Raw genomic sequence first — 26,045 nt, forward strand, 5'->3', positions numbered from 1 at the left:
TCGGCCCGCGCGCAGGCGCAGAGCGCTCGGGGTGGCGCCGCTGAGGGGCGGGTGACGCAGCGGCCGTCGCTGCCATTTTAAGTTGTTTGTTCTTGTTTCTTTCCCTCAAACGCGACTCAGCCCCGGACCCGGGAGGCTCCTGAGGCAGCCGCCGCTTCTGCAGCCCACTCCGGTGCGGGGGAAACGAGGCTGTGGCCCCGTGGACGCTCGCCCTCCTCCACTTCGGCTTCGTTACCCCATTCCTCGGGGCTCTCTCGGACTGTGCCCGGCGGGCGAAGCAGGCCTCGGGAGCCGACGCTTGAATTGAGACAACTTTGCCGTGCTCACTCCGCGGACAGGCCGTAGCGCAGGGCTCCCCTCCCCACCCCGTCCCTCCCGCGCGCTCTCCTCCGTCCTCGCCGTCTCTTTCCCCCTTCCCCCCCGCGCCGCGTCCTTCCCTCCGTCCTCGCCCGGGGCGCCGAGCCCGACTATGGGGCCCAGGTGGGGGCTGAGCGGCGGCAGCAGTGCGCGCGGCCCGGCCACAGAGCGCAGCGCAGCGGGCATGGAGGGGCTCCGTCGGCCCGTCGTGTTCTCTTGACATGGCTCCCGCCCGCGCCACGAGCAGCGCTCCCGCCGCCGCCTCCTCCTCCGCCGCCGCCGCTCCGCCCGCAGGCTGCGGCTAGACGGCCCTCCGACGGTCGGCCTGCGAGTCCCGCTCTCCTCTCCGCGGGGACCCCGCCCTGCCGCCTCGATCCCGGCCTCTGCCCCCCCCTTGGGAAACCACCCAGCCGCCCCCACTCGGGAAACATGGGCTGTTGAACGGGAAAAGCGAATCCAGAACCCGGGAACTTCATTCCTTTCTTTTTTTGGGGTGGGAGGGTGGGCTTCCTTTAAGAAGTAATTCTTATTAACACGATTATTTTCTTCTTTTCCCCTCCCAACTGATCCATCCCACTTTATTCTCTTTCCGCCTTTTCTACCCGGGCGGGAATTCTTTCCACGGTGAAATGAGTGAGAACCCGAGTGATCCAGTGTCTCCCGTGGTGCGAGTGAGTCGCTGCCGCTGAAGGCGAGGGGTGGGGGTGGGAACTGGGGGTCGACGGCAGGTGATCCCCGGGCCCGGCCTGGGACGTGGGAGAACCCGCCACCTTTGCCCCAGCCATGCTCACACGAAGATAATCGAACTCCCCACCATCCCGGACCTGAACGGGGTCAAATTTATACGGAGGGCTCCCCGGGGAATGTAGAACCCACCTCAGGGCTGAGGGTGCTTAGATCCGGGGCATTAATCAGGGCTAATCACAGAGCCGGAATAACTATTAATATCGTTTAATAGACCCCCCTTTCCCTTTGCCATCATGGTTCTCCTTGGCAGCAGCGTTCGCAGCCGCCTGAGGGTGAAAACGTGGGTGATGGGGAAGTTGGTAATGACTCCGCTGTTTTTTCTCATGGCTCCTTTGGGCAACAGCTGTCCGCCCCCGGTATACACTGTAGTTGATTGCAGGGAAACCCTGTACCTCTCCCCTTCTTTCTCTGCTGATTTTGCACTTTCCTCTTTGCTCACCACCAAGTGTAATCAATAGCAAAGCACTGACAGTACATAGCAGTAGTGAAATCTGAAATAACTAAGAATTAATCAGGTACTGCAGCCATGGATCTGGCTGGGTAAAATCCAACTGGGGATTTCAGTTTCATTCACCTACCCTGTTTTGGTGGTTTTCGTTTTTTTTCCTCCCCCCCTTTTTCTATATTTGGGAAGCAACATCACAATTTTCCCTCCTTTTTCCTTTTCCTAATCCCTTTTCTTAAAAGGGGGAAAATCCGGATGGATTTCAAGGATTGGACTGGTGTCAGCTGTGTTTTATTGCACACCTAGATCCTGATGATAGGTTTTTCACTTCCCCTTCAAAACCTTTTATCTTGGCAGTTTAGCCAAATGCGTTTTCCAGAAAGTTAGTTCGAAGTTTTTCTCCTCTTTCCTTCCTTGCCTTTCCCTTTCCCACCTCTCCCTTAAACATTATTGTCCAAACATGACTGGACAGCAACTTTTGTTTCTTGACCCTGTGGTATGACAGTCTGCTAATATTGCCAGAAGGTGCAGTTTGGGGGTTACAGTTGTGATTTTAGCTATTCAATCATATTAGCAGGAAAAATGACTTGTTTCTGTTGTACTTGAGTCTTAAGAAAAAGTGCCCATAGTTAGTGACAGTTTCCAAAGGCTTTAGTACCACCTGTGTTTCACAATGGGGGACCCAAACTCCCGGAAGAAACAAGCTCTGAACAGACTGCGTGCTCAGCTTAGGAAGAAAAAAGAATCTCTAGCTGACCAGTTTGACTTCAAGATGTATATTGCCTTTGTGTTCAAGGAGAAGGTAATTTAAGTTCCTAAGTGATTTTTGCAAGTGCATATTATTTGTTATTTGAGTATTTTATGCATATTAGGTTTGAGAGTGGAGAAAGACTACTTTGTGTTTTTGCCCTTAGGGGTAATTCTGTGAAGTGAATTTTTGCAGAAAATGGAGTACTTTTCTATATTATTTGACTTTGAAAAGTAATTCAGAATACATTTTTAACTGACATGGGACTGAGTAACTGTAAAACTTTTATGTAGAACAAAAGAAGGAACTTTATGAAGTTGTAAGTAGGATGTCTTAAGTGTTACAGCAGAATCAAATGTTTATTATATGCTAAATTTAGTCTGTTACTTCAAATCTTAATAGTTTCATTTCTTAGGGTATAGTTAACGAAACAATACTTTGCAATATTTAGAAGCAATTAAATATTGAAATGGTAAATTTTTGTTTAGAATTGCTTCTTTTTTACAATTAAAAACGATCTGTGTGAGTGTGATCTAGTTCCACAGTTAAATATCAGATGAATTTGAGTTATGAAAGTCAAGGAGAATGCCGTAAAAGCCATATTCTTTGGCAACTCAAAGTGGACAATTATCAACAGAGCTGTTTGACGTATGATTGGGTTATGACTAAAGGAAGTGCAACTTTGACTTATGCACTGAAAGTAGTTTGCTGATCAGAAATGTAATCTTAGCGTGATATCTGTTTAGTAATTTTTATAAGCTTCCACGTTTATTCCCCAATCTTAAGTGTTTTTCTTCAGCTGTTAAGAGTATTGTAGTGTTCCAGAGTAGTTGTATTGATGAGCTATTTTCACATTTTCTGTTTTTGTCTGTGTGTGTTGTTTTTTTTTTAACGTGTTGATAGCAAATTTGATAAGATCTGATTATATTTTGGTTGAAGGTTGCAATGTAGGTTCTCTAAATCCAAGCTCTTTTTTTGTTTTGATTGGAGACAGTGTTTCTCTGTGTAACAGTCCTTCCTCTTCTGGAACTCGCTCTTGTAGACCAGGCTGGTCTCAAACTCAGAGATCCCGCCTGCCTCTGCCTCCCAAGTGCTGGGATTAAAAGCATGCACCACCACCCGGCTTGAACCCAGGCTCTTAAGTGTCAAAATTAGATAGGCTTTTGCACATAATTCATAGGGTGCCCCAAGGACCACCCTGTGTTGTTACGTATGCTTTGTGTGTGTGGAGTTTTTTTAAGTTAGATTGGTAATGAGCACTTGATCTCAACTAATTTGGAAACACAATTTACCTTTTCTCCCTTTTAAACATTGATAATTGTAGTCAGATAATATCCAGAAAAGGTAATTGAACTTGATATAGTTTCAGGAATAAAATAGTTAATTCTTTTGAATACTTGTGTATTTTAAACTAGTGAGATTTTAATTCAGTTGCCTGTAGAACCAGTTAAGTGAATTTATGTAAGCACTGTATCACTGAATTTTTTTCTTTTAGAAGAAAAAGTCAGCACTTTTTGAAGTGTCTGAGGTTATACCAGTCATGACAAATAATTATGAAGAAAATATTCTGAAAGGTGTGCGAGATTCCAGCTATTCCTTGGAAAGTTCTATAGAGCTTCTACAGAAGGATGTGGTACAGCTCCATGCTCCCCGATACCAGTCTATGAGAAGGGTAAGTTCTGGAAGTCTTGACTTACTTAGGAAATGAGTTTGTGTGAATTAAAGTTTGCAGTTTCCCCCTGAAAGTGGCTAACAATCTTTGTGTTTAGAGACCTCAGATATGTAATGAGTGTATTTTTGGCTCAAGATCATTCTTATCTGGATAAAGCATGTAGAGGTATCCTCCATTCCATTGGGTATATTATGCATAAAATTGTTTTAAATACCTTGAAGTACCTTTTTTATCCTAAGTTTAACTTCCAATAAAAGCATGGGTCACTTTGCTTAGATGGAATGATAATGTATGTGATTACTGTAAATAATATGTTAAACAAAATATATTACTGCCAACCTTCAAAACGGCATTACATTGAAGTTAATCTGGTGTATCATCCAAAATTAGTTAAAGCAGAGGAAACCTGGCTATGACTGTTTGTGGTCTGGAAGAAGTGCACTGACTTTTGGAAACAGATACATGGAATATGATGCTGGGAACGAGAATGGAGAAAAGTAGCCGTCTTAACAGCACATCATAATACTTTGTGTAATAAGGGTGGTTTGGGAATATTTTTTCCAGATACATTTGATTTTGAAAGATGAAATAAAGGCATAAGCAGTAGTAACATTAGCTCTTCAGTTGGAAGTTAGTCACACACTGAGAAAGATCCTTTTTGTATGAGGGACATTGGACTAAATGACTGGATTCTACAATATAAAAATTTTTATTAGAGCAAGAATTATTTGTGTACAGTCTTTAACCCCTGAAGGTAGGTAAGAAATGATTCTGTAGTTAAACCCTATATTTATGCCTTTTGTCATACCACTTCGCTTCTTTAAACCTTAAAAAAATCTTCTGTCGTTTTCTAGGATGTAATTGGCTGTACTCAGGAGATGGATTTCATTCTTTGGCCTCGGAATGATATTGAGAAAATTGTTTGTCTCCTGTTTTCTAGGTGGAAGGAATCTGATGAACCTTTTAGGCCTGTTCAGGTAAATAAAGTAGTGAGCACTTCAGTGACAGCATCTGAAATAGGTTTAACTTAAATTCTGAGGGATATGGATTCAATAATTATTTCATAAGTCTTTGCTGTCTTTTTAAATATTATGTCATATGAGAAATTTATAGAATCTCTTAACACCTTTGGTTTTTAATTAACTTTTACTAACATCTTGCAGACTTTTCCCCCCTCCCTGACAAAGTCTCAATGTTGCCTAGACTGACCTCTAATCGCCTATGTACCCCAGGATGATCTTGAACTTCCTGAGAGTCTTGGCTCCATGCTAGGTTTATGTAGCTGGATATAGAACCCAGGCTTCACGTTTCCGAGTCACTCAATCTACAGAGCTGCAACCCCCCCAGTCCTCTTTACTGACTTCTTACTGCCATTTTGGAACATTTTTTTAAAGGGCATTTATCTGCTGGGCAGTGGTGGTACATGACTTTTCATCCTAGCACTTGGAAGACAGGCAGGCAGATTATACCTTAGTTCATGAACTATTACTTGAAATTGTGCCTAAAGGTTATTTTTTTTTTTATTTTTTTTTTTTTTTTTGGTTTTTCGAGACAGGGTTTCTCTGTGGCTTTGGAGCCTGTCCTGGAACTAGCTCTTGTAGACCAGGCTGGTCTCGAACTCACAGAGATCCACCTGCCTCTGCCTCCCAAGTGCTGGGATTAAAGGCGTGCGCCACCACCGCCCGGCCTTGCCTAAAGGTTATTAAAAGCAAGTGTATTAATCTTTCCCTAAATATTTTATATACATTTCTAATCTAAATACTAATTAGTGATAACTAGGTGTGTGTGACCCTGTAGAAAAAGAAATGAGACAGTTAAAAAGAGAGAGCAATAATAAGTTCAGGGTCATTCAGTTTGGAACAAACAAGGCAAAAAGTAAGCCAAAATAAGTCCTCTTAAAAAGCTGGAGACGCGAGCTCCCTCGGGTGAAGAGCGCTCAGTCTTCACTGGAGCTGGTTCAATTTCTAGTGCCCACATGGTGCCTTACAACCAGGCATACACATGATATATGGACACACATGTAATAAAACAGCCATATAAAAAACAGTAATTAAATTAATAAAAGAAGGTAAAAGTAAACAAAGTAAAGCTTATACTCATGACTCACTGCCTTCTATGAAAAGTTCTTTGAACTAATTACAGGTTTCTTGAGCCATCAGGATTGATTATAATATATGCGTAATAACTTTGCTATTAACTTTATGGCTCACCTGTAGTAAAATAAGCTAGTAATGTGACGCTAATTTCATTCCCTTAAGAAATTTAAAGCAGCATCTGTATGTTTTATACCTTATTGGGATTGGTTCCAAGATATGGAATGCATATGCTCAGTTTATGTAAAACAGTAGTATTAGCATATAAATTTCTGTATACTATTGAGCATATCTGGCTTGCTTATAACAAACAGCCACATAATGGTGTTACACATATTGTTTAGGACATAATGGGGATATGGAGTCCATATTTGTACATTACTGATAGGGTTTTATTTTTCTCACATTTTCATTCTGGGATATTAAAGATACGTAGTTGGTCTACTCTACTCTATCCTAAACGAGGCCATGGAGCTGCTGACTTTCCCAGCTGTGGCCCACTCCTCCCTTGGAAATGCTCTCTTAGAAATGGCCCCTGCTTCTCCCATTAAAAAAAAAAAAAGAAATTGAGAGAATTTGAATATAAAGGCAAATGAAAAAAGAAATTTTAACTCAGACTATTTTTAAAAACCCAATATTCGAAACTTCTAAATTTGAGTACATTTGTAGTGGTGTTTAGTAGGGAGTAAAGGCTTTGAATGTGTCCTTGTCATGCTTAGTACAGTGAGATGCTGGGAGAGACTAGAGTATTTCATTATTTCAGAGAGTTTCTTTGTGTCTTCCTTATGCCAGTTTTATTTGGTGTGGAACATTCCTTCCTCAAGAAATTCAGTAGGATATAACTTAAATGCTATGGAACTATATGGTGAATCTCAGACTATTTTCATTTTTTTTGTTGTTGCTGTTTTGGTTTTTTTTTGGGGGGGGGGGTTGAGACAGGGTTATTGTTAGATCCTGGCACATCTGGCCCCATCCCTTGGGTACCTTGCAGAGTGAGTCACTACTGCATCATGCCTGCCCCAGTGTTTTGTCCCTTTAAAAGGCAAAACTCCGCCTATTTCTCTTCCTCTCTCTGTCTCTCTCATTCTCACTCTCAGTCTCTCTTTTCCACCAATCCTGTCCCCAGAGGCTGGTCTCTTTCCTCCCCTCTTTTCCATTCCTTTTTTCTCAATAAAACCACTCACATACTCTCTGTCTGCATGGCATGTCTCTGTCTTACCCACTAAGGTTTCTTGCGCATAGAATCATAATATTTGGTGCTGTGATTACTATGTAGTCCTGGCTCAGCTGGAACTCTCAGAAATCCACCTGCTTCCTGAAGTGGTGAGATTAAAGGTGTGTGCCATCACACTCTGGCCCTGAATGCTAGATTTATAGCAAAAGCTATTGAGAGAGCTAGAGTCATGACTTAGTGACTTAGTGGAACACTTGTGTGCAAGACCTGGGCTTATCCATAGTGTCACTAAGAGAAAGGGAGAGATGAACAGTATAACTCAGTGAAAGAGCCCAGCATTCACAAGTTACCATGGCAGGGGTGGAGGTGTTAAAATATATTTGATAGTGACACCTAAATAGCAGCCACTCATGATTTTACATCTTAATATTGCCTGCAGTGTTCTTAGTAGCATAATTGCTCAAGGCAAATGAACTGTAACTATTTACAGTTCTGAATTATCTGAAAGATTTTAAAGGTTTCTTGAGTTCTCTATTAAGCCTGATCTTTTTGCCCAGTATTTCTCCCTTCTTTTGCCCTTAGACATGTGAAAGAATGAAGTTGACTTTTTCCATTTGGTTTTTTTCTTCCGTAGCATTTTTTCGGAAGCCCATTTGTATAAGAAGGGCTGTGTTGCTCATTGAGGGCTTTGCATTTCATTGGATGCATTAGGTTTGCATTTCCTCTTTAATTGTCTGATGCAGTGGGTTAGAGCCTTAATGTATGGCAAGGAAGCTGAAGTTTTAAAGTTAAAAAGTATTATAAAATCACCAAATTATGTTGGAGTGTTGCTAAGTGGAATTTTCTGTAATGTGTTTCTCAATAGATCAAGCTAGATGTGATTTGGGCATTTGAAATGTGACTGATGTTAACTGAAGTGAGTGTGTGTGTGAGTGAGTGATTTTGCTTATTTTTATTGTTTTGGGACAGGTAGTCTATCTTGTCTAATCTCAGTCTTCTGATTGCTGGAATTACAAGCATGTGTTACTATACCTGCAAGAAGTGCGTTTATTTTAGTTTGATTTGAAATGAACTGAGTTTTATGTTGCTCATAACTTTAATTAAATCTAAGACACCCTGTGTGTCTCTTGTTTCCATACTGGTCAGCACAGACATTCATGTGGAAGCAGTAGATGATGGTTAGTCAGTGCAATGTAATTGTAACTACATAAAATGTTTGTATTTTATAATTAGGCCAAATTTGAATTTCATCACGGTGACTATGAGAAACAGTTTCTGCATGTACTGAGCCGCAAGGACAAGACAGGAATTGTTGTCAACAATCCTAACCAGTCAGTGTTTCTCTTCATTGACAGACAACATTTGCAGGTAAGGAATTTTTTTAGGACTAGTTTGGTGCTCATGTTAAATTAAGAAACCTATCTTAGGCCCCTTCAGAGAAGTTCCCAGACTTTTGTTTCTTATGAGCACTTCCTAAAGAGCAAGCTTTCCAAGTCCCTGGTCAATGGGGTAAATATCACCTGGGAGCTAATTAGAAATAGACTCAGTTACTGCTCCACTTCCAGTTGATCAAAATATGTATTTTAGGGGCTGGAGAGATGGCTCAGTGGTTAAGAGCATTGCCTGCTCTTCCGAAGATCCTGAGTTCAATTCCCAGCAACCACATGGTGGCTCACAACCATCTGTAATGAGGTCTGGTGCCCTCTTCTGACCTGCAGGCATATACACAGACAGAATATTGTATACATAATAAATAAATAAATATAAAAAAAACAAAAAATATGTATTGTGGAGGGGGAGAAGGGGAGTGCAAGTGTGCAGGTATGTATGGCTATATGTGGATGTGGTTCCTTATGCAATGTCCAAGTCCTAGGGTTTCATCTGGTTCTGCTTCATAAGAACTACATACTACTGAGATCCTTATGCTTGGTCTAGCAAGCACTTGACTGACTAAACTATCCCCAGGACTAGTAGACCACTTAAATGCGAATCTTAAAAAGTAAGGCAAAAAAAAAAAAAACTGTTACTCACTTGTGGCAATCCAGGTATTTATCAAAACAGGCATTCTGCAGTTAAAAAAAATCAGACTGAAAAGTGTGAGGATCGGCTAGGGCTGTTATTTATCAAGCATATTCAAGGTAGGGTGTAGTAAAAGGAGCAGCGGGCTGCAGCCCAGCTCCCAGCTGCCTGGCTAGCTAGCTTATACACCGAAATAACAACACACAAATTGTATTCATTTAAACACTGCCTGGCCCATTATTTCTAGCCTCATATTGACTAACTCTTACATCTTTTTTTTTTTTTTTTTTTTTTTGGTTTTTTCGAGACAGGGTTTCTCTGTGGTTTTGGAGCCTGTCCTGGAACTAGCTCTGTAGACCAGGCTGGTCTCGAACTCACAGAGATCCGCCCGCCTCTGCCTCCCGAGTGCTGGGATTAAAGGCGTGCGCCACCACCGCCCGGCTTAACTCTTACATCTTGATTAATCCGTTTCCATTAAATCTGTGTAGCACCACAAGGCTGTGGCTTACCGGGAAAGATCCTAACCTCTGTCCATCTCGGGCCGGAGCTTCATGGTGTCTGCCTGACTCTGCTTTCTGCCTCCCAGAATTCTGTTCTGTCTACTCCACCCACCTAAGGGCTGGCCTATCAAAAGGCCAAGGCAGCTTCTTTATTTAACCAATGAAAGTAACACATAGACAGAAGACACTCCTACATCAGTAGGGAATGCAGACATTTAAAGAGACAGTTACATGCTGAAAGGCATTCAGCGCAGCTGTGTGCCATAGGTCTCCCTAGAGTGGATGGCTAGATGTTCTTAGTACCTCTCCGGCTTTAGAGAATGTGTTTCTGCCTGGTGTCAAATTACACAAACCCTACTCATAAAGTTATTGTGACTTGATTTTTGTGACATTTTCTGTTTTTGAGACAGGTCGCCTCTAAGTAACTCACAGAGATCTGCCTGCCTCTGCTTCCTGAATGTTATATCCCACCACACTAGCTTCCTTCCTCATGTTTCTATTACATTTTAAATGAAACTTGGTCTTGCATGTTTAAGGTCTATGATTGAATTAATGGCATTGAAAGCATATTGTGAGTACCTTTCAGTTTCTTAGTATCTACTATATAGAAGAGATTTGTTCAACAAGTTGGTGCATATCTCAAAGCTCATAAAAAGTTCAGGACTCTTAATTTCAAAAGCAGGCGTTTTAACCTGGGTGGTGGTGGCACATACCTTTAATCCCAGCACTCTGAGGCAGAGATAGGCAGATCTCTATGAGTTCCAAGGCCAGCCTGGTGTACAGAGTGAGTTCCAGGTTCCAAAGCTACAGAGAAACCCTGTCTGGGGGGAAAAAAAACAGGGTTAGTGACCATCAAGAATAGAAAGACAAAGTACCTTTAATAAACTTGGAAGCATATCAAGTTAAAAGTTAGTTGGTGCCAGGCGGTGGTGGCGCACGCCTTTAATCCCAGCACTCGGGAGGCAGAGGCAGGCGGATCTCTGTGAGTTCGAGGCCAGCCTGGTCTACAAGAGCTAGTTCCAGGACAGGAACCAAAAAACTACAAAGAAACCCTGTCTCGGAAAAAAAAAAAAAAGTTGTCTCATAATTTTTAAAAATAAAAAAAAAATTGGTTGTTTGGACACAGATCTGCATATTTCCCATCTGAGAGCAGATAGGAAACCCAGATCTTGTTTTACTGCTATAGGGAACCTGTTTGTTCTTTGTTGCAAGAGCTGGTTCCAGAGCTAGAGTCAGGGCATATTACAGTTCTATTGACTTCCCCAGTGTTTTAATGCATAAATTCTCTATGCATTTATTTCAGGCATCTCTTATTTTCCCCCATATCATGCCTGGATAGAAAATTACAAATCTCTTGCTATGTACACTCTATAGTAGTGTGCCATAGGCCTTAAATTGTGAGGGGCTGACAGTTTAAAAAATTATTAAAATTACTAAAAATTTATTTCCTTCTAGACTCCAAAAAACAAAGCCACCATCTTCAAGTTATGCAGCATCTGCCTCTACCTGCCACAGGAACAGCTCACCCACTGGGCAGTTGGCACCATAGAGGATCACCTCCGTCCTTATATGCCAGAGTAAATAAGAGCATTGACCAGCAAAATGGAGAAGACCAGAGAATGCAGCAGCGATTTTCTTTTCCTGTTTTCTTACCACTTTTCTTTCAGAGTTTAAAGAAAATGGACTCATGCACAGAACACTATGCATTTTGAAACTTGTTCATCCTGGATTTATTTTAATCATTTGTATCACAGAACTTTAAAAAAAAATTAGATGTCTTCTGCACGGACTGTGTGAAAGAAGATGCTGTGCAGATTGCTGCACTGCATCGGCATCTTACTAAAATGTGAAGGAAGGACTATTGTACACTGAAATGCTTAATGTATCTGAAAGCACAGGTGATACTCAGTGTTGTGGTCTTCATGTTTGTGCTGGTTTTTGCCTCTGACATCTGTCATCAGTATTGAGGGTGAGAGTGAATGTAACAGGTATAAATAACATTTAAAAACTTAATAGCTTTGCTATAATCACCGTTGTTCCAGAGCACTGTCAGATTCATTCTAATGACCAGAATGGTTGTTACAAAAAGAAATTACAACCATGGGAAAGAAATCTTAATGAAAAAAGCATCTCATTGAGGTTATTTCTGCCTCGTGTGCACTGGGCCATGTTTGTTTTCTTGGTACTCATTAGTACATGTATTTTTTTTTCCCAGATCTCTTTCCCCGAGTTGCTGTTATAGAGTACTCTGCTGTGTGCAGATGCGTTTATACACATTAAAGCAGATCTGGAGTCTGGTGTGGCTAAATGCAGCTATAAAACCAAGGAACATTCGTAGCTGCAAAAACCATCATAAGTAGAGGACTTTTTGGTTTTTGTTTTGTTTTGGTGTTAGAAAATTTAATTACAAATAAAAAATCCAGTGAATTTTGCAGAAATACTGGTTTCTACACCATCCTAAAGAAGTTGAGTGTTTGGAATAGAAAACAAAATTAAAAGTGGGGATCTTATATTGTAAAAATAACCAGAGTGTCAAGAGTTCTGAAAGCAGAACTTGATTGTGCAATGACATAAGGAAAGACTACTGTATAGCTTTTTTATTTTTATTTTTTTGTTTTTTTTTTTCTTTTAAATGAAGAAAAGCTTTGCTTAAGGGTTGCATACTTTTATTGGAGTAAATCGGAATGATCCTATTCCGTTGGAGTAAAACTAGTGCTTACTGGTTTCCATTTGTATTTAGCTTCTGGTTGGAATTTGGGGGGGAGGGAAATGAAACCTAAATAAAATAGGTGAAAGCTTCCTGGCTATTCAGATGAATATATAAAACTTGCGGTGTTAACTTTTTTATCTTATGTCGTTGGTCACTTCAGGTTTGTTTATTCAGAAAAAACTGGCAGTTGTAACTTGAACAAGAATCTAAGACAGACGGTCAGCTTCAGTAGTTCCCTGCCTTTTGCTTTTGTTTCATAGAAAAGGGAAAAATAATCATTCTTAATGTACGTTAGACAGTTAAGCAGCCATTTTTATCTCAGAATAATTTCGATAAATTGGCAAAGACTGTATAAGATTTTAGCATTTTGGCACAAATTTTTTCTTTGTATATTTGTAAATATTTACCCAGCCATTGCATTTTTGCACACAATTTAATTTTTTGCCCTTTCATACTTAGGGCAATGTTACAAGTAAGCACAGGATTTTGTGTGTGGGGGAGACGGTGTTCTTGGCTACAAATATCTTTTTTTTTTTTTAAAGAAATACCAATTCCCATTTCCTCACTTCCTCCCATTCCCTCCATACACCCTCTCACCCCATCTCCCTCTAATCCAAAGAGAGGGTAAGGCACTTTGCTTTGTGGAACATCCAAGGCCCTCCCTTTATTTATTTGGTTACAACATCTTATAGTACCATTACCATGCTTCCAACATGACAGTGTATACCATCCATGTTCTTGTCAACTATCTCAAAAAATTCAGTTTTTCTGTGGTTTGACTTTGTACCCTTCAGGTTAATATTCAGAAGCACATGCCATCTGCTCCTTAAAACTTTGGTTTCTGTACTATGTGCTTATTGCTAGTCATTGATGGCAAACAATATGAAAATATCCACTTCCCCCACTTCATTTAGTTAGAAGCTTAGTGCCTAACCAAGCAAATCTTTTGAAAAAAGTATTTCACCCTTTTATGTGTATGGGTGTGTGTATCGTATCCATGCAATGCCCATGGAGGCCAGTGCTGAGAATCAAACTCGGGTCCTTTGGAAGAGCAGCCAGTGCTCTTAATTGTTACGCTGTTTCCAGCCTCAACTAATCTTGATGGTTGCAAAAGATTTTTCAAATTTCACGCAGTACATTTCAGCATTTTGTGAACCTTGTCACATATAATATGAAAGACTGGTTTCTTGAGCACTTTCATGGATAAATCACAGCACCTCTCTGAGTATCTGGACCCAGCTCCTACAAGGAGTATATAGGTCCCTTTAGTAGGAAAGGATAGAAATCAAGATCTAGGTTTCCTGTTTGTCCACAGCTGAGGAGTCGAGAGATTTGGTATCTATAACACAACTATTGACTCAGATGTTTCAAGTCACTCTAGTTTTGATCCCTGAAAAATGAAGGAAGCAAGCGTCTTCTAGTTTTTGAGACCTTTTAGAAATGTAGTGATTTGCTAACTTGAATATAGTACAGTAGGCTGGGAGACAAAGGGGCTCATGATATGTCCCCTCTATGCAAAAGATAGTAGGTTGAGATACACAAAATCAGTATAGAAAGGTACTTAGGCTGTTTCTGTTTCTAGTGTCGGGCTTCATTTCAAACTTAGGCTACATATTACAGGCTCTTGATTTCCCAGTATGGCTGTGGTATATCCACTTTGGATATTGGTAATCATGTCTCATAAAGTAAATGGAAATGTGAGATAGTGTTTTAGAGCTGGGAAAGACCTAAAATTTCATTGATTATTGCTGTGTTGACATGTCCCCTTAAACTGGGTTTTCAGGTAATGGTTTTTGGAGGTGGGAAGCCTTTTTTTGTGTGCTAATTCTTGTCCCCCTTTGCCATGTGAACTAAGAAGTGGCCCGAAAAAGTGTGGAAGTTGAGCTGCAAGTCATTTCTAAGGTTTATGTGTTGTCCAGTCTATATGACTAATTTCTATCAAACTCATCTTTCTCCTTTAATACTAGGCGCCAGTTGTAGAGTAATATTAAAGTGGGTCTTCTAGCTTCTTTGCTTTACCTGTTACAAAAACAGTGAACTAAAACTAGTTAGGCAAGGTGGAACAACATACCTACAATCCCAGCATTTAGGAGGCTGGAGCAGAAAATTGAGTTCAAGGTTATCCTGGGTGACAAAAAGCAAGACCAAAACATTGAGCCAAGAACACCTTCATGTAATGATCATGCACCTGACTTAGATGTTTCAAAAGAAAGATACCCCAACTGGACTTGTGGCACACATTTAATCAGCACCAGAGAGGCAAAGGAAGGTAGATCTCTTGAGTTCAAGGTCAGCCTGGTCTACACAGGGAGTAGAGACTCTGGGAAAGAAAAGCAAAAACAACCCCAACCTCTGTACTGTATTTTCGTTTTAGTTTCTGAACCCCAAAGAAAACACTTAGCTACTTCTGGTTTTGATATTTATTTCAGAAAGTTACTCATTGTTGGGCTTCATTGGGTCACCCTGCTGTTTGTTCCCTCAGTTTCCCAGGTGTTTGGTATGTCTGCCTTGTGCTATTAATTTCCCTGTGTTCTTGTTGGTCAGATCCACCGAGGCAAATGCAAGTGTTTTTCCTTGCTTCAGAATGTGTGCTGTGATCACTACTACTTCTCCAAGTTTAGCAGGTGACATAAACCTTAAAAGAAAACATTGAAATATAGTGGTTAGGTAATTGTTGAAAGATTGTGACAAACTCCTACAGGCTTTCCTGTGTAACCTACAGATTATCTCAGAATACTACTGGCAAGCTTTTGGTATCAAATTCAAGTAGTTGGTCTGCAAAGATGCTCTTCTTGACCCATCTTCATCTATGTGTGTCTTTTCACATAAATTCGGGATTTCCTTGCCTTTTTTTCTTTAAAGTTTCCTATTTCATATTTATTTGAAACCACTGAAAGATTACCTGTAGCTTGCATTTAATCTCTTTAGCTTCTTAAAGTGAAGTATCTGAGTGTCTGGATCTCCAGACTTCATTCAACTCCAAAGTGACAGCACAAGAAGGACAAGGAGAGGACTGGAGAGAGTGGCACAGCAGTTCAGAGCACTGGCGGCTATAGAAGACCCAGGTTCCATGTCCAGCACTCGCATGGCAGCCCACAACCCTCTGTAATTCCAGTTCCAAGGGATCTGATTCCCAACCTCTGGTTCCTGTATTTGTGTGGTGCACATGCATACAATCTGATACATACACATACATTTTAAAAAGAAACTACAAGAAATGAAGTTTTTAGCCATCTTGGTAATGAACTGCATATTCAGTTGTCCCTCTGTATCCGTGAGGATTAATGTAAATACACCTGTCCACACCAAATCCATAAATGCTAAGGGCCCTTACATAAAGTAAACATGCAAGTCAAGATCTACTTTACAAGAAATTTTTTTTAAATAATTTTTTTAAGGTTTATTTATTAAGCATACAATTTACTGCTGGCAAGGAAGGCACCAGGTCTCATTACAGATGGTTGTAAGCCACTGTGTAGTTGCTGGGAATCGAACTCAGGACCTCTGGAAGAGCAGCTAGTGCCCTTACCCTCTGAGCCATCTCTCCAGTCCCTTTACAAGAAATTTTAAGTTTAAATTTGCATTCATTTTGTGTGTGCTTGTACATAGTATATGAGTGAATTTCAGCAGAAAACTTGGTGTCAGTTCTTCCACTATGTGAGTTCCAGGGATCAGTCTCAAGTCATCAGATTTGGTAGGAAGTTCTCTTACCTACATCTCACTGGCCCCATAAGTTGTTTTTTGCTTAGCTCTCCAGCTCTCTATCTTACTTTATGTGTATTCCTCTGTGTTGATACATGCATACGAGTGTCCAAGAGGTGAGAGGGGTCAGGTCTCACTGAACTGGAATTAAAGGCGAATGCTGGGAACCAAATTCAGGTCCTCTACAAGACTGTTGTGTTCTTAAGCCATCTCTCCACCCCTTTTGTCTTCATGGGAAAATAGTCATCAATTGGGCTTGCTCACCACACAAGATAAAGACCACCAAATATGGCTCATTAGCATAATGTCTCTTTTGTCCATCTTCTACAATTTGTCCTGATATGATTATTGAACTCTCAATTTAGTCCCAGGCTTAAAAGAAACTGACAAGGTTCCAGTCTTTTGATTTTTTTGTTTGTTTTGGTTTTTTTCGAGACAGGGTTTCTCTGTGGTTTTGGAGCCTGTCCTGGAACTAGCTCTTGTAGACCAGGCTGGTCTCGAACTCAACGGAGATCCGCCTGCCTCTGCCTCCCAAGTGCTGGGATTAAAGGCGTGCGCCACCACCGCCCGGCTCCAGATTTTTGAAACTGGGTCTTGTTAACCTTGAACTGAAGATCCTCTAGGCTAGTGCTGGGATAAAAGACATGAGCCACTATGCCTAGCTTTAGAACTCAAGTTTTCAATTTGGAAAAGTGACGTACATTTTCACAATCGTGAATGACAGGCTATCTATGCCATACTGCTCCCTGATCCTGTCATTTAAGCCATACTCACAGGAGAGATTCAGGATCCCTTCCTGGCACCTGTGTTCACTTTGTTGCAAGATTTTGGTAACATATGGGAAATGGTCAACAACTTTTCTCCAAATGTCATTCACACTTTTCTTTGGGAGAAGAGAGTGGGGGGTGGGGAACACAGGGTTTCATAAAGTCAAGGCTAGCTTTGAACTCTTCTGATCTTCCAATGTCTACCAAGTGTTGGGATTATACAACTACATCTGGCTAATTAGTGACACTTTAATTACTGTTTTAGGGTTTTTTTGTTTGCTTGTTTTAAAACGGGGTTTCACTATGTGGCTCAGGCTGGCCTGGAACTCACTAAATAGGTCACCCAGCTTTGATGGACTCACAGAGGTTTCACTTGCTTCTCCCTCCCAAGATCTGGGATTAAAGGTATGTCCCAGCATGCCTGGCACAAGTAATTTTTTTGTTGTTTGTTTTTTGAGACAGTGTTTCTCTGTAGCTTTGGAGCCTGTCCTGGAACTAACTCTGTAAACCAGGCTGGCCTTGAACTCACAGAGATCCACCTGCCTCTACCTTCTGAGTGTTAGGATTAAAGACGTGCACTACTACCACCGGCACAGGTGATACTTTTAAGGATTATATGAAAGTTATAAATCATGAGTTCAAACAACTGTGGATTGAAGATTTTTGAAAAACAGGCACATATGTTCACAAGATGTAGATTTTGGTCATCACCCCCACACAATATAGTGTTATTTGAAACAAGTATGACTTTTTAAAAAAAATCATCTGGATGGCATCTAGATACATACGTTACATTCATGTCAACACTGACTCCAGGAAGCCCTCTTTCTGTCCCCATCAGAGCCATGGTTGATATGGAATCTATCAAAGTTGCTGTCAAGCCCCCATGGAGAGTACCAAACTTATTAGTATGCTCTTCTTCCACTTTCATTTCACAAATTACTTTATCAGGAGCAGCAGAGACAAGCGTCACCTAAATATTAAAATGTGAAGAAAAAATATTTGAACATTAATTCTGTGCTATTTGAATAGCTCAAATACATCATCACAGCAAGAACAATTCTGATGCTGGAAGCTTGGCACAGAGCCACACACCTGTAATTCCAGCATGTGGGGCACAGAGGGAGGAGGACATGTATTACTAGGTGCCAGGGCTATAATAGTAAAATCTTAAAAAATATGTATTTTTTTTTAAGATCATCTTATAAGCATATGCACATGGAATGTAATGGAACAGGGTGTAAGGTGTTTTGGAGATAGAGTTACAGGCAGTTGTAAGCCAGTCACCCATCCTGGGTGCTAGAAACAAAACCCAGGTCCTCTGCAAGACTAGTATGTGGTTTTAACCACAGAGCCATCTCTCTATCCCCCATAGTAAGATTTTGCTTAATATATGCATGTATGTGTGTCTGAGTATTTTGTCTGCATATACACGAACAGAGACTGCTCATTTGTTTCCTGGTCACCCTGACCTGAATAATCACACAGAAACCGTATTAATTACAATACTGCTTAGTCAATGGCTTAGGCATATTCCAAGCTAGCTTTTACATCTTAAATTAACCCATTTCTTATTTGTTTGTTTATTTATTATTTATTTATTTATTTATTCATTTGGTTTTTTGAAACAGGGTTTCTCTGTACCTTTGGATCTTGTCCTGGAACTAGCTTTTGTAGTTCAGGCAGGTCTTGAACTCACAGAGATCTGCCTGCCTCTGCCTCCTGAGTGCTGGGATTAAAGGCATGCACCACCACCGTCAGGCTGAAATTAACACATTTCTATTCATCTGTGTATCATCATGAGGTTGGGTCCTACCAGTAAGGTTCCAACGTCATCTTTCTCCTTTGGCAGCTACATGGTATCTCTTTGACTCTGCCTACTTTCTCTCTATATCTCTTCCAGCCTGGCTATATTCTGCCCTGTCATAGGCCAAAGTAGTTTTTTTTATTAACCAATGGTAATAAACATATTCATAGCACACAGAAGGGAATTCCACATCACACATATGTCTAGTTCTGAGATCCTGTCTTTAAAAAGTCATTTGAACAAACAGAATATGCCTAAAAAAGTGGACTCGGAGCTGGGCAGTCTGAGTCTCATTCCTAGCACCCACATAGCAACTCATAACCATTTACAACTCCAGTTCCAGAAGATTCTTTTGGCCTCCATAGGCACCTGTAGGGAAATCACATACATAAAATAAACATAAAATATTAAAGAATTCAGAGGGTTGTATATACCAGAATTTCCTTGTGTATTTTTTTAATAAATTTATTTTTGTGATTGAGTCTCTTGTGCATCATGAGTGTGCCTGGTGCCCACAGAAGTAAGAAAAGGTCAGATACCTGCAACTTGGTAATGGATGGTTGTGAGTCACTGTGTGGGGCTGAGAACTGAACCCTGGTCCTCTAAGAGGTAGTTCTTCAGCCTCCCAAATGACAGCATCACAGGCCTGCATCATCAGGCAGGCCTAGCTCTCTTTGGACCTTTTCCATGAACCAACCCCCAAACCCCCACAATCTGTCATCTTCTAATCACAAAAAAAAAAAAAGTTTTAAATTACTTTTTTTTTCTTTCCCCCCGAGACAGGGTTTCTCTGTGGTTTTTGGAGCCTGTCCTGGAACTAGCTCACAGAGATCCACCTGCCTCTGCCTCCCAAGTGCTGGGATTAAAGGCATGCGCCACCACCGCCCGGCAAATTGGTTGTTTTTTAGTTTTTATACAAGCAGAGTAATTTTCTACATGAATTAATGAATAGTGCAAAACAGCTTAAAAAACAGGCTGGGAGATGTTCAGTCATTCAAGCTACTAGGATTATTAGTAAACTTCAGTCAGAACCCCATTTAAACAAAAGAAGTGGAATAATATAATTCAGCAATGTTAAATTATTGCTTGAAGGTCCCATTCCTTTCTAAAGTATAATATTACATGAATGATGCAACAGAGAAAGTAAGGGTTCCTTCTGAAGTACTTTCGGGCTGTCCATGGTGGGGATGCTATCTGTTTCTCTCCACCATCTCCAGCTGCAGGGACGGCAAGTATGAGCCACCACTAACAGGCTCTGTCTCCTCCCTTTCCTTCCTCATATCACAAATTTGCTTTCAAGCAGGTCACACACTGTGAACACTCCCCATTTTAAAATCTTTCACTACTGAGACCTTTTTCGAGACAAAATTTGTAATGACCTCTAACTTTTTTCTGATCTTCCTGCCTCTGTCTTCTGAGTGCTGGATTACAGCTGTGCCCACCATCCCCAGTTGCCCAGCTCCTACAGTAATGGAGATTAAACCTTGGGTTTTGTACACAAAAGGCATCCTACCAACTGAGCTATAAATTCCCAGCACCCCCGTATTCTCTTTCTATGGAGCGTGCTGAGAGCTGTAAAATCTTCAGTGAATTTTCTTGGGGGTTCTTTTCCTGCAGCTTTATTCTCTTATTTCTTCAACTATGTAATTACTAGACTGCAGGAAATTTTTACCTCTGAGATTAAACTCATGTGACCTCCATAGTACATGTAGCTTGACCAAAACGTCACTACATGATATATGATAGTTATATGCCACACAGATAGAGCCTATTTTGCTGATACATTCAGTGGTTCATTTCAGGGTCACCTCATATGTGACAGAATTGCTCTAGGTTTGTCATTTTAATTGTTGAGACAGCATCTCCCGTAGTCCAGGTTGACTCCACCTCTGAGAATCCTCTCCCATTCACCCCAGCCTCCACCTGATGGGTGCTGGGATTATAGGCAAACTACTATGTCTGGCAATCTATTCACTGCCATAAGATGGGGAAATTTGTAGAAGCCTTTAGGCTTCTTCCCAAGTCAGTACAGCTTTAGTGCTTGTACTAGTTTTTACTTACAGAGGGCCACGAAGGGGATAAACTGAAATAATATAAGCTCCCTCAAACAATGCTGTGTTTTAAACAAGAGGTACCTCAAAAGGTGGGGGGTGGGGAGAAAGTCAGTGTTACCTGTTCCAGCCACTAGATGTCCTCACAAACCAATAGTCTACAGCAGGAAGATGGGCCCAGAATGTAATAACCCTTATTTTGTGTGCTGAGCAAGTATTCTTTTGTTTTTTCGAGACAGGGTTTCTCTGTGTAACATTTCTGGTTATCATGGAACTCACTCTGTAGACCAGGCTGGTTTTGAACTCACAGAGCTATGCCTGCCTCTGCCTTCCAAGTGCTGGAAGTAATGGCATGTGCCACCACAACCCGGCTGAACAAGTATTCTATCACTGAGCGACATTCAACGTGTGCCTTTAAATCAAGAATTGGCAGGGCAAAAGAAATGAGTTTCATTTTTGTTTGGAGTTAGGTCTCAAGTACTCAAGAGCTGAGGATAACCTTGAATTGAACCCATGACCTTACATGTGCACTTTACCCGGGTGTCACACAATCAGTCCTTAGGTAAGAATTGTTAACTAGAGATTTATGGGAAAATGACATTCTCTTGAGACAGCACATGAACCCTCTCAAGGTGAACGAACAATTCCAAGGACAGGACAAGGACACAGTATATATCTAGAAAGGACAGTGTGGCAATTTAACTGCCTTTGGATGCAAGGCAAAGTATTTCACTAGCATCACAGTCAAGATTCCTCAAGCCAGGCCTGCTGCCATGTGGCCTGGGTGATTCTCTGTGATGGGGGGGGAGGGGTACTGTGGTGAAAAGTTATGTACTGTAGGGTACTGATTAGCACTCCTACTCTCTACCCATTAGATGCCAGAACATCTGTCTCCTATTCTGTTAACATGTGGTAAAAAATGTCTCTAAGTAAAAGTGTCTTCCATATAGGACAGAGCTCATACACTCATGAACTCAGGAGCTGTGGTTGCTATAGAATCATAGAATTCTTTTTTTTTTTTGGTTTTTCGAGACAGGGTTTCTCTGTGGTTTTGGAGCCTGTCCTGGAACTAGCTCTTGTAGACCAGGCTGGTCTCGAACTCACAGAGATCCGCCTGCCTCTGCCTCCTGAGTGCTGAGATTAAAGGCGTGCGCCACCACCGCCTGGCTGAATCATAGAATTCTATGACTCTTCATAGAATCAAGCTGGTTAGCATTCCAGCATGGAGGAAAGGGGCTCACGAGTCCCCACTCCAGCGGGAGAGTTATGGATAGCTGACCGCTTGTGGGGTGGGGAACAGTCAGTTTCTTTAAGGCTATGGCATCTGGTAGGTCAGTTACATCCCGGTAGATGGTCCCATACCTGTAGTCTATGGACAGCACAAGCGGACTCAAGGGGTTATTAAAAAAGGAGTCAAAACTGGGCGTGGTGTTACATACCTTTAATCTCAGCACTTGGGAGACAGAGACAGGAGGATCTCTTGAGTTCAATGCCAGTCTGCCAGCCTGCTATACTCAGGGAGCTCCAGGACAGCCAAGTCTAGAGAGACCTTGTTCCAAAAACAAAAACAAAATGGGGGGGCATGAAGTTGGGAGGCAGCAAGGAGTGGATCTGGGAGGACTTAGGGGGAGAACTTGGGAATGAATAAGATAACACACATAAACATACATATATATGCATATATATAAAAAGTTCTCAAAAAATAATATACATAAAAAGTTCTCAGAAAACAGTCTGCTTCATAGGATAAATAGCGCTCAATTCTAGAATTGAAAAGGCCAACTACAATCTATGAATTATTATAATTGTGTCCTCGGATAGGTCTGGCAACCAAAGGAGGCATCCAGAGAAGGCTGTCAAAAATACCCAAGCCTCTGGCAAGAACTTAGGAGAGGCACTTCCGGTTCTTTTGAGTGCTCCTGCCTTCCTTGTGGAGCCTTGAAAGTTGTAAGCACTGAAAGGTCATTTATTGTAGTACTCTTCATATTTCAAATGTCCCAGTCAAGAGGGTATTTAAAGAAAGTACACTATTCTATACAATGGAATAATCTTCTTAAAGGAAAGAAAGGCCTAGTTCTGTCCTGCAGCTGGCTGGAAGCTCTTTTGCAAGCTCTGGTATGAATGTATTGTCAAGTTCAGATTCATTCGCCAAGACGTGGTAGTGTGTTTGAGCTCTAAAAATATGGTATGCCACCTGTGTGCCGAGTAACTGGATTTCCAAAGCTGCCTAGGAGTTTGAGAATTTATAATGAAAAAAAAATTGGAAAGATTCCCTTTTGGAAGCCGTCAAAACTTGCAAGGCCAGAGGGAGGACACTCTGCTGGCTGGGTTGTTTGCAAGCATGGAGCTTCAGGGACGCAGCAATTCTGAGCTCCCGCTCATGCCGGGCTGGGCTTTCAGTGACACAGTTGCCTTTGTACCATCTGTGCTCTCAGACAGTCACAGATGTGGGCAGGTGTTCGTTCATTTCTTCCCAGGGAAAGGCACATGATAGGAAAATATGTTTCATGTGGACATAATTTCTTTTCATCTCGAGACAAGGCCTCATGTAGTTCAGGTTGGCTTTGAAGTAGGTATGAACTTGAGGATGAACTTCTTATCTTTCTGTGTCTGCCTCCTTCCTGAGTGCGGCTGGGATCACAGGTATGTACTATCACATCTGGTTTAACATGGTGCTGGAGATGTAAGCCATGGCTTTGTGCATGCTAGGCAAGCATTCTACCAACTGAGTTATATCCCAGCCTCCATGAGGATACAGAATTTAAAATGAAGTGTTAAATAGATTGGTTTGGTTTTTTTTTTTAATGAGACTAATATAGTTAGACCTGGCCAGGATGTCAAAGTTTTTGCAAAGATAGTAAGTATAAGAATCTTTTAGCCGGGCAGTGGTGGCGCACGCCTTTAATCCCAGCACTCGGGAGGCAGAGGCAGGCGGATCTCTGTGAGTTCGAGACCAGCCTGGTCTACAAGAGCTAGTTCCAGGAAAGGAACCAAAAGCTACGGAGAAACCCTGTCTCAAAAAATCCAAAATAAATAAATAAATAAATAAATAAATAAAAAAGAATCTTTTATGAACCACTAATATGTGATATACACACAGCACTCAGGAGACAGAGGCAAGGAGGGTAAATCAAGTTCCAGAAAAGCCAGGATGCTGTCTCAAAAACAAAACAAAGGAAACCATAAAAACCACATATATACACATACAAACCGCTATACAGAAATATATACTTTAGTCTTGGCTTCTCTGCCTACATAAAAAATAACCACTTACCTGTTGTAAATCAAGTTACCAATCACACAATGATTATTATTATTATTATTATTTTTTTTTTTTTGGTTTTTCGAGACAGGGTTTCTCTGTGGTTTTGAAGCCTGTCCTGGAACTAGCTCTTGTAGACCAGGCTGGTCTCGACACAATGATTATTATTAACCTGTGAGGCTTAACAGCCATTCACTGCTACCTATAAAATACTGAGTGAGCTCTTGCAGTGTGTCCAGCAATAGTGTAAATGCGAAATCTATATTGATTTCCAAAGAGTAAGCATTGAAAAATCAACTTATTTTTAAAAAGAAAGGTTAACCTGTTCTTTTTTGCGAAATGGGATGGTTATGTAACTAGCCTTACAAACTCCCCTGCATCAGCCTCCCCTAAGCTGGAATTAGAGATAGGCACCATCATGCTGAACTAAGTTATGAGAATTTTAACTAATTACTCAAAGGCAATCAAACTAATGTCAAAATTATCTCTCACATGAAAGTCAGATGTGGTGGCACATACCGTTAATCCCCGTACTCAAGAGGCAGAGGCAGATGGATCTCTGTGAGTTCCAAGCCAGCCTGGTCTATACATCAAGTTCAAGAACAGCTAGAGCGACATAGAGAGACCTTGTTTAAATCGAAAAAAGAAAGAAAATAAAAAATATATTACAAAATATTATATAGCCACAAGGCTGATGACAGTTTAAGGAGAAAATGGCTATAGACCCCACCAATGGAGGACCTCCAACCTGCAAGCACGCCACTAGCCACAACCCCATTCTCACAGCAGATTTAAAAAATAATTCAAATTTCATCTTAGATAAATACATTCTTTTTTTTTCTTCTTCTTTTTTTTTTTTTTTCCGAGACAGGGTTTCTCTGTAGCGAGCCTGTCCTAGAACTAGCTCTTGTTGACCAGGCTGGTTTCAAACTCACAGATCCACCTGCCTCTGCCTCCCGAGTGCTTGGATTAAAGGTGTGCGCCACCACGGCCCGGCCGATAAATACATTCTTTTTTGGATAATATCATCTTTCCAAATGTCACTGTCAAATGATGTCTTTGGACGTTAAATATTTATTTGAATACATTAAATATGCTTACTTAAGTGTTATTTCCTATTTTTGACAAAAGCTGTGATATGTTACGTACAGCGTTTAAAAAACCCGCGAGGGGAGTGTTCAAAGAGAAAGATTTGAAATACCTGTAGCTAACCAATATGTAAATCTCACGCCCAAATTCTTTCCAAAATTCCAAGCATTCTTTCTTACTCGTAAAAAACTGACATTCATGAATCAAAATATTTATCAACCTATGTTACAGAGTAAGACGTTGTGTTCAAAACGGAGAAACACAACATAGGAACAAGTTGTCCGTCCTTCACTTCTGTACCTCAAGCGTACTTCGCTTTCGTGCCTTAAAACAAACAATCCCTACACATTCGTCCTGTACTCCAGCGTCCCTTAAATGGCTGTACACAGATTTTTTTCTTGGCTCACTCCAGTGGACCAAACTCGTCTCTACGGGTGTCAAAGTCATGCTTATTTACAGTTAGAGGAGAATCCACGCACTCTCGGGCGTTTGAGAGGCCACGAAGGTGGGCTCATAAGACACTCTACCAAATAGACTAAAATCTAACTCGGGTGTTTTATTAGATTCGTCCTCTCCACGAGAGGCTTTGCGGACAATACCTTTTCCAAAACTCTATCAAAACCGGGAACTCTGAACACGACCTTCATGGCGTCCCGTAGATTCTGGGTCAAGCTGCTCATCGTGGACGCAACTCAAGATTCTGGGCTCAGGAGGAATGAACTCTGGAAGAGACGCTTGGGAAAGGACCAGAACGTGGAAGGTCAAACCCGCAAGCTCGGCCGGTGTCGCGCGCGCTCTGGATGAAGGCTCGCACGCTCCCGCTGCCCAAGTCCTCACAGCCCGGGCGCTTCAGTTTTGTACCCGCTAGGGCTCCAGCGCGCACGCGCAGCCTGATCCCGCCC

The 26,045-nt window shown here is 41.3% G+C and overlaps 2 protein-coding genes across 2 annotated transcripts; one reads left to right on the top strand and one right to left on the bottom strand.

Moving 5' to 3' along the window:
* The first annotated feature begins 62 nt into the window (after nt 1-62).
* Nucleotides 63-12,668, top strand: C13H6orf62 (chromosome 13 C6orf62 homolog). Its single transcript, XM_057787464.1, has 5 exons — nt 63-2,351; nt 3,793-3,969; nt 4,824-4,946; nt 8,470-8,604; nt 11,211-12,668. Exons 1-5 carry the CDS (start codon nt 2,223-2,225, stop codon nt 11,334-11,336), a joined length of 690 nt encoding a protein of 229 aa, XP_057643447.1. The 5' UTR covers nt 63-2,222; the 3' UTR covers nt 11,337-12,668.
* Nucleotides 12,669-14,650: 1,982 nt separating this feature from the next.
* Nucleotides 14,651-26,011, bottom strand: Acot13 (acyl-CoA thioesterase 13). Its single transcript, XM_057788180.1, has 3 exons — nt 25,743-26,011; nt 17,723-17,907; nt 14,651-15,100 (listed from the first exon to the last, which is right to left on the bottom strand). The coding sequence occupies exons 1-3, from the start codon at nt 25,821-25,823 to the stop codon at nt 14,944-14,946; spliced, it is 423 nt and encodes a 140-aa protein (XP_057644163.1). The 5' UTR covers nt 25,824-26,011; the 3' UTR covers nt 14,651-14,943.
* Nucleotides 26,012-26,045: the final 34 nt, after the last annotated feature.

The sequence above is a fragment of the Chionomys nivalis genome, chromosome 13 (genome assembly GCF_950005125.1).
Source record: "Chionomys nivalis chromosome 13, mChiNiv1.1, whole genome shotgun sequence".
Classification (NCBI taxonomy): domain Eukaryota; kingdom Metazoa; phylum Chordata; class Mammalia; order Rodentia; family Cricetidae; genus Chionomys; species Chionomys nivalis.

Coding starts and splice junctions, on each gene's coding strand:
- C13H6orf62 (XM_057787464.1), top strand. CDS start 2,223: ATGGGGGACCCAAACTCCCGGAAGAAACAAGCTCTGAACAGACTGCGT. Junction 2,352..3,792: donor CCTTTGTGTTCAAGGAGAAG/GTAATTTAAGTT, acceptor TTTTTCTTTTAG/AAGAAAAAGTCAGCACTTTT. Junction 8,605..11,210: donor TTGACAGACAACATTTGCAG/GTAAGGAATTTT, acceptor ATTTCCTTCTAG/ACTCCAAAAAACAAAGCCAC.
- Acot13 (XM_057788180.1), bottom strand. CDS start 25,823: ATGAGCAGCTTGACCCAGAATCTACGGGACGCCATGAAGGTCGTGTTC. Junction 17,908..25,742: donor TTGATAGAGTTTTGGAAAAG/GTATTGTCCGCA, acceptor TTTAATATTTAG/GTGACGCTTGTCTCTGCTGC. Junction 15,101..17,722: donor AGTGTTGACATGAATGTAAC/GTATGTATCTAG, acceptor TTTTCTTTTAAG/GTTTATGTCACCTGCTAAAC.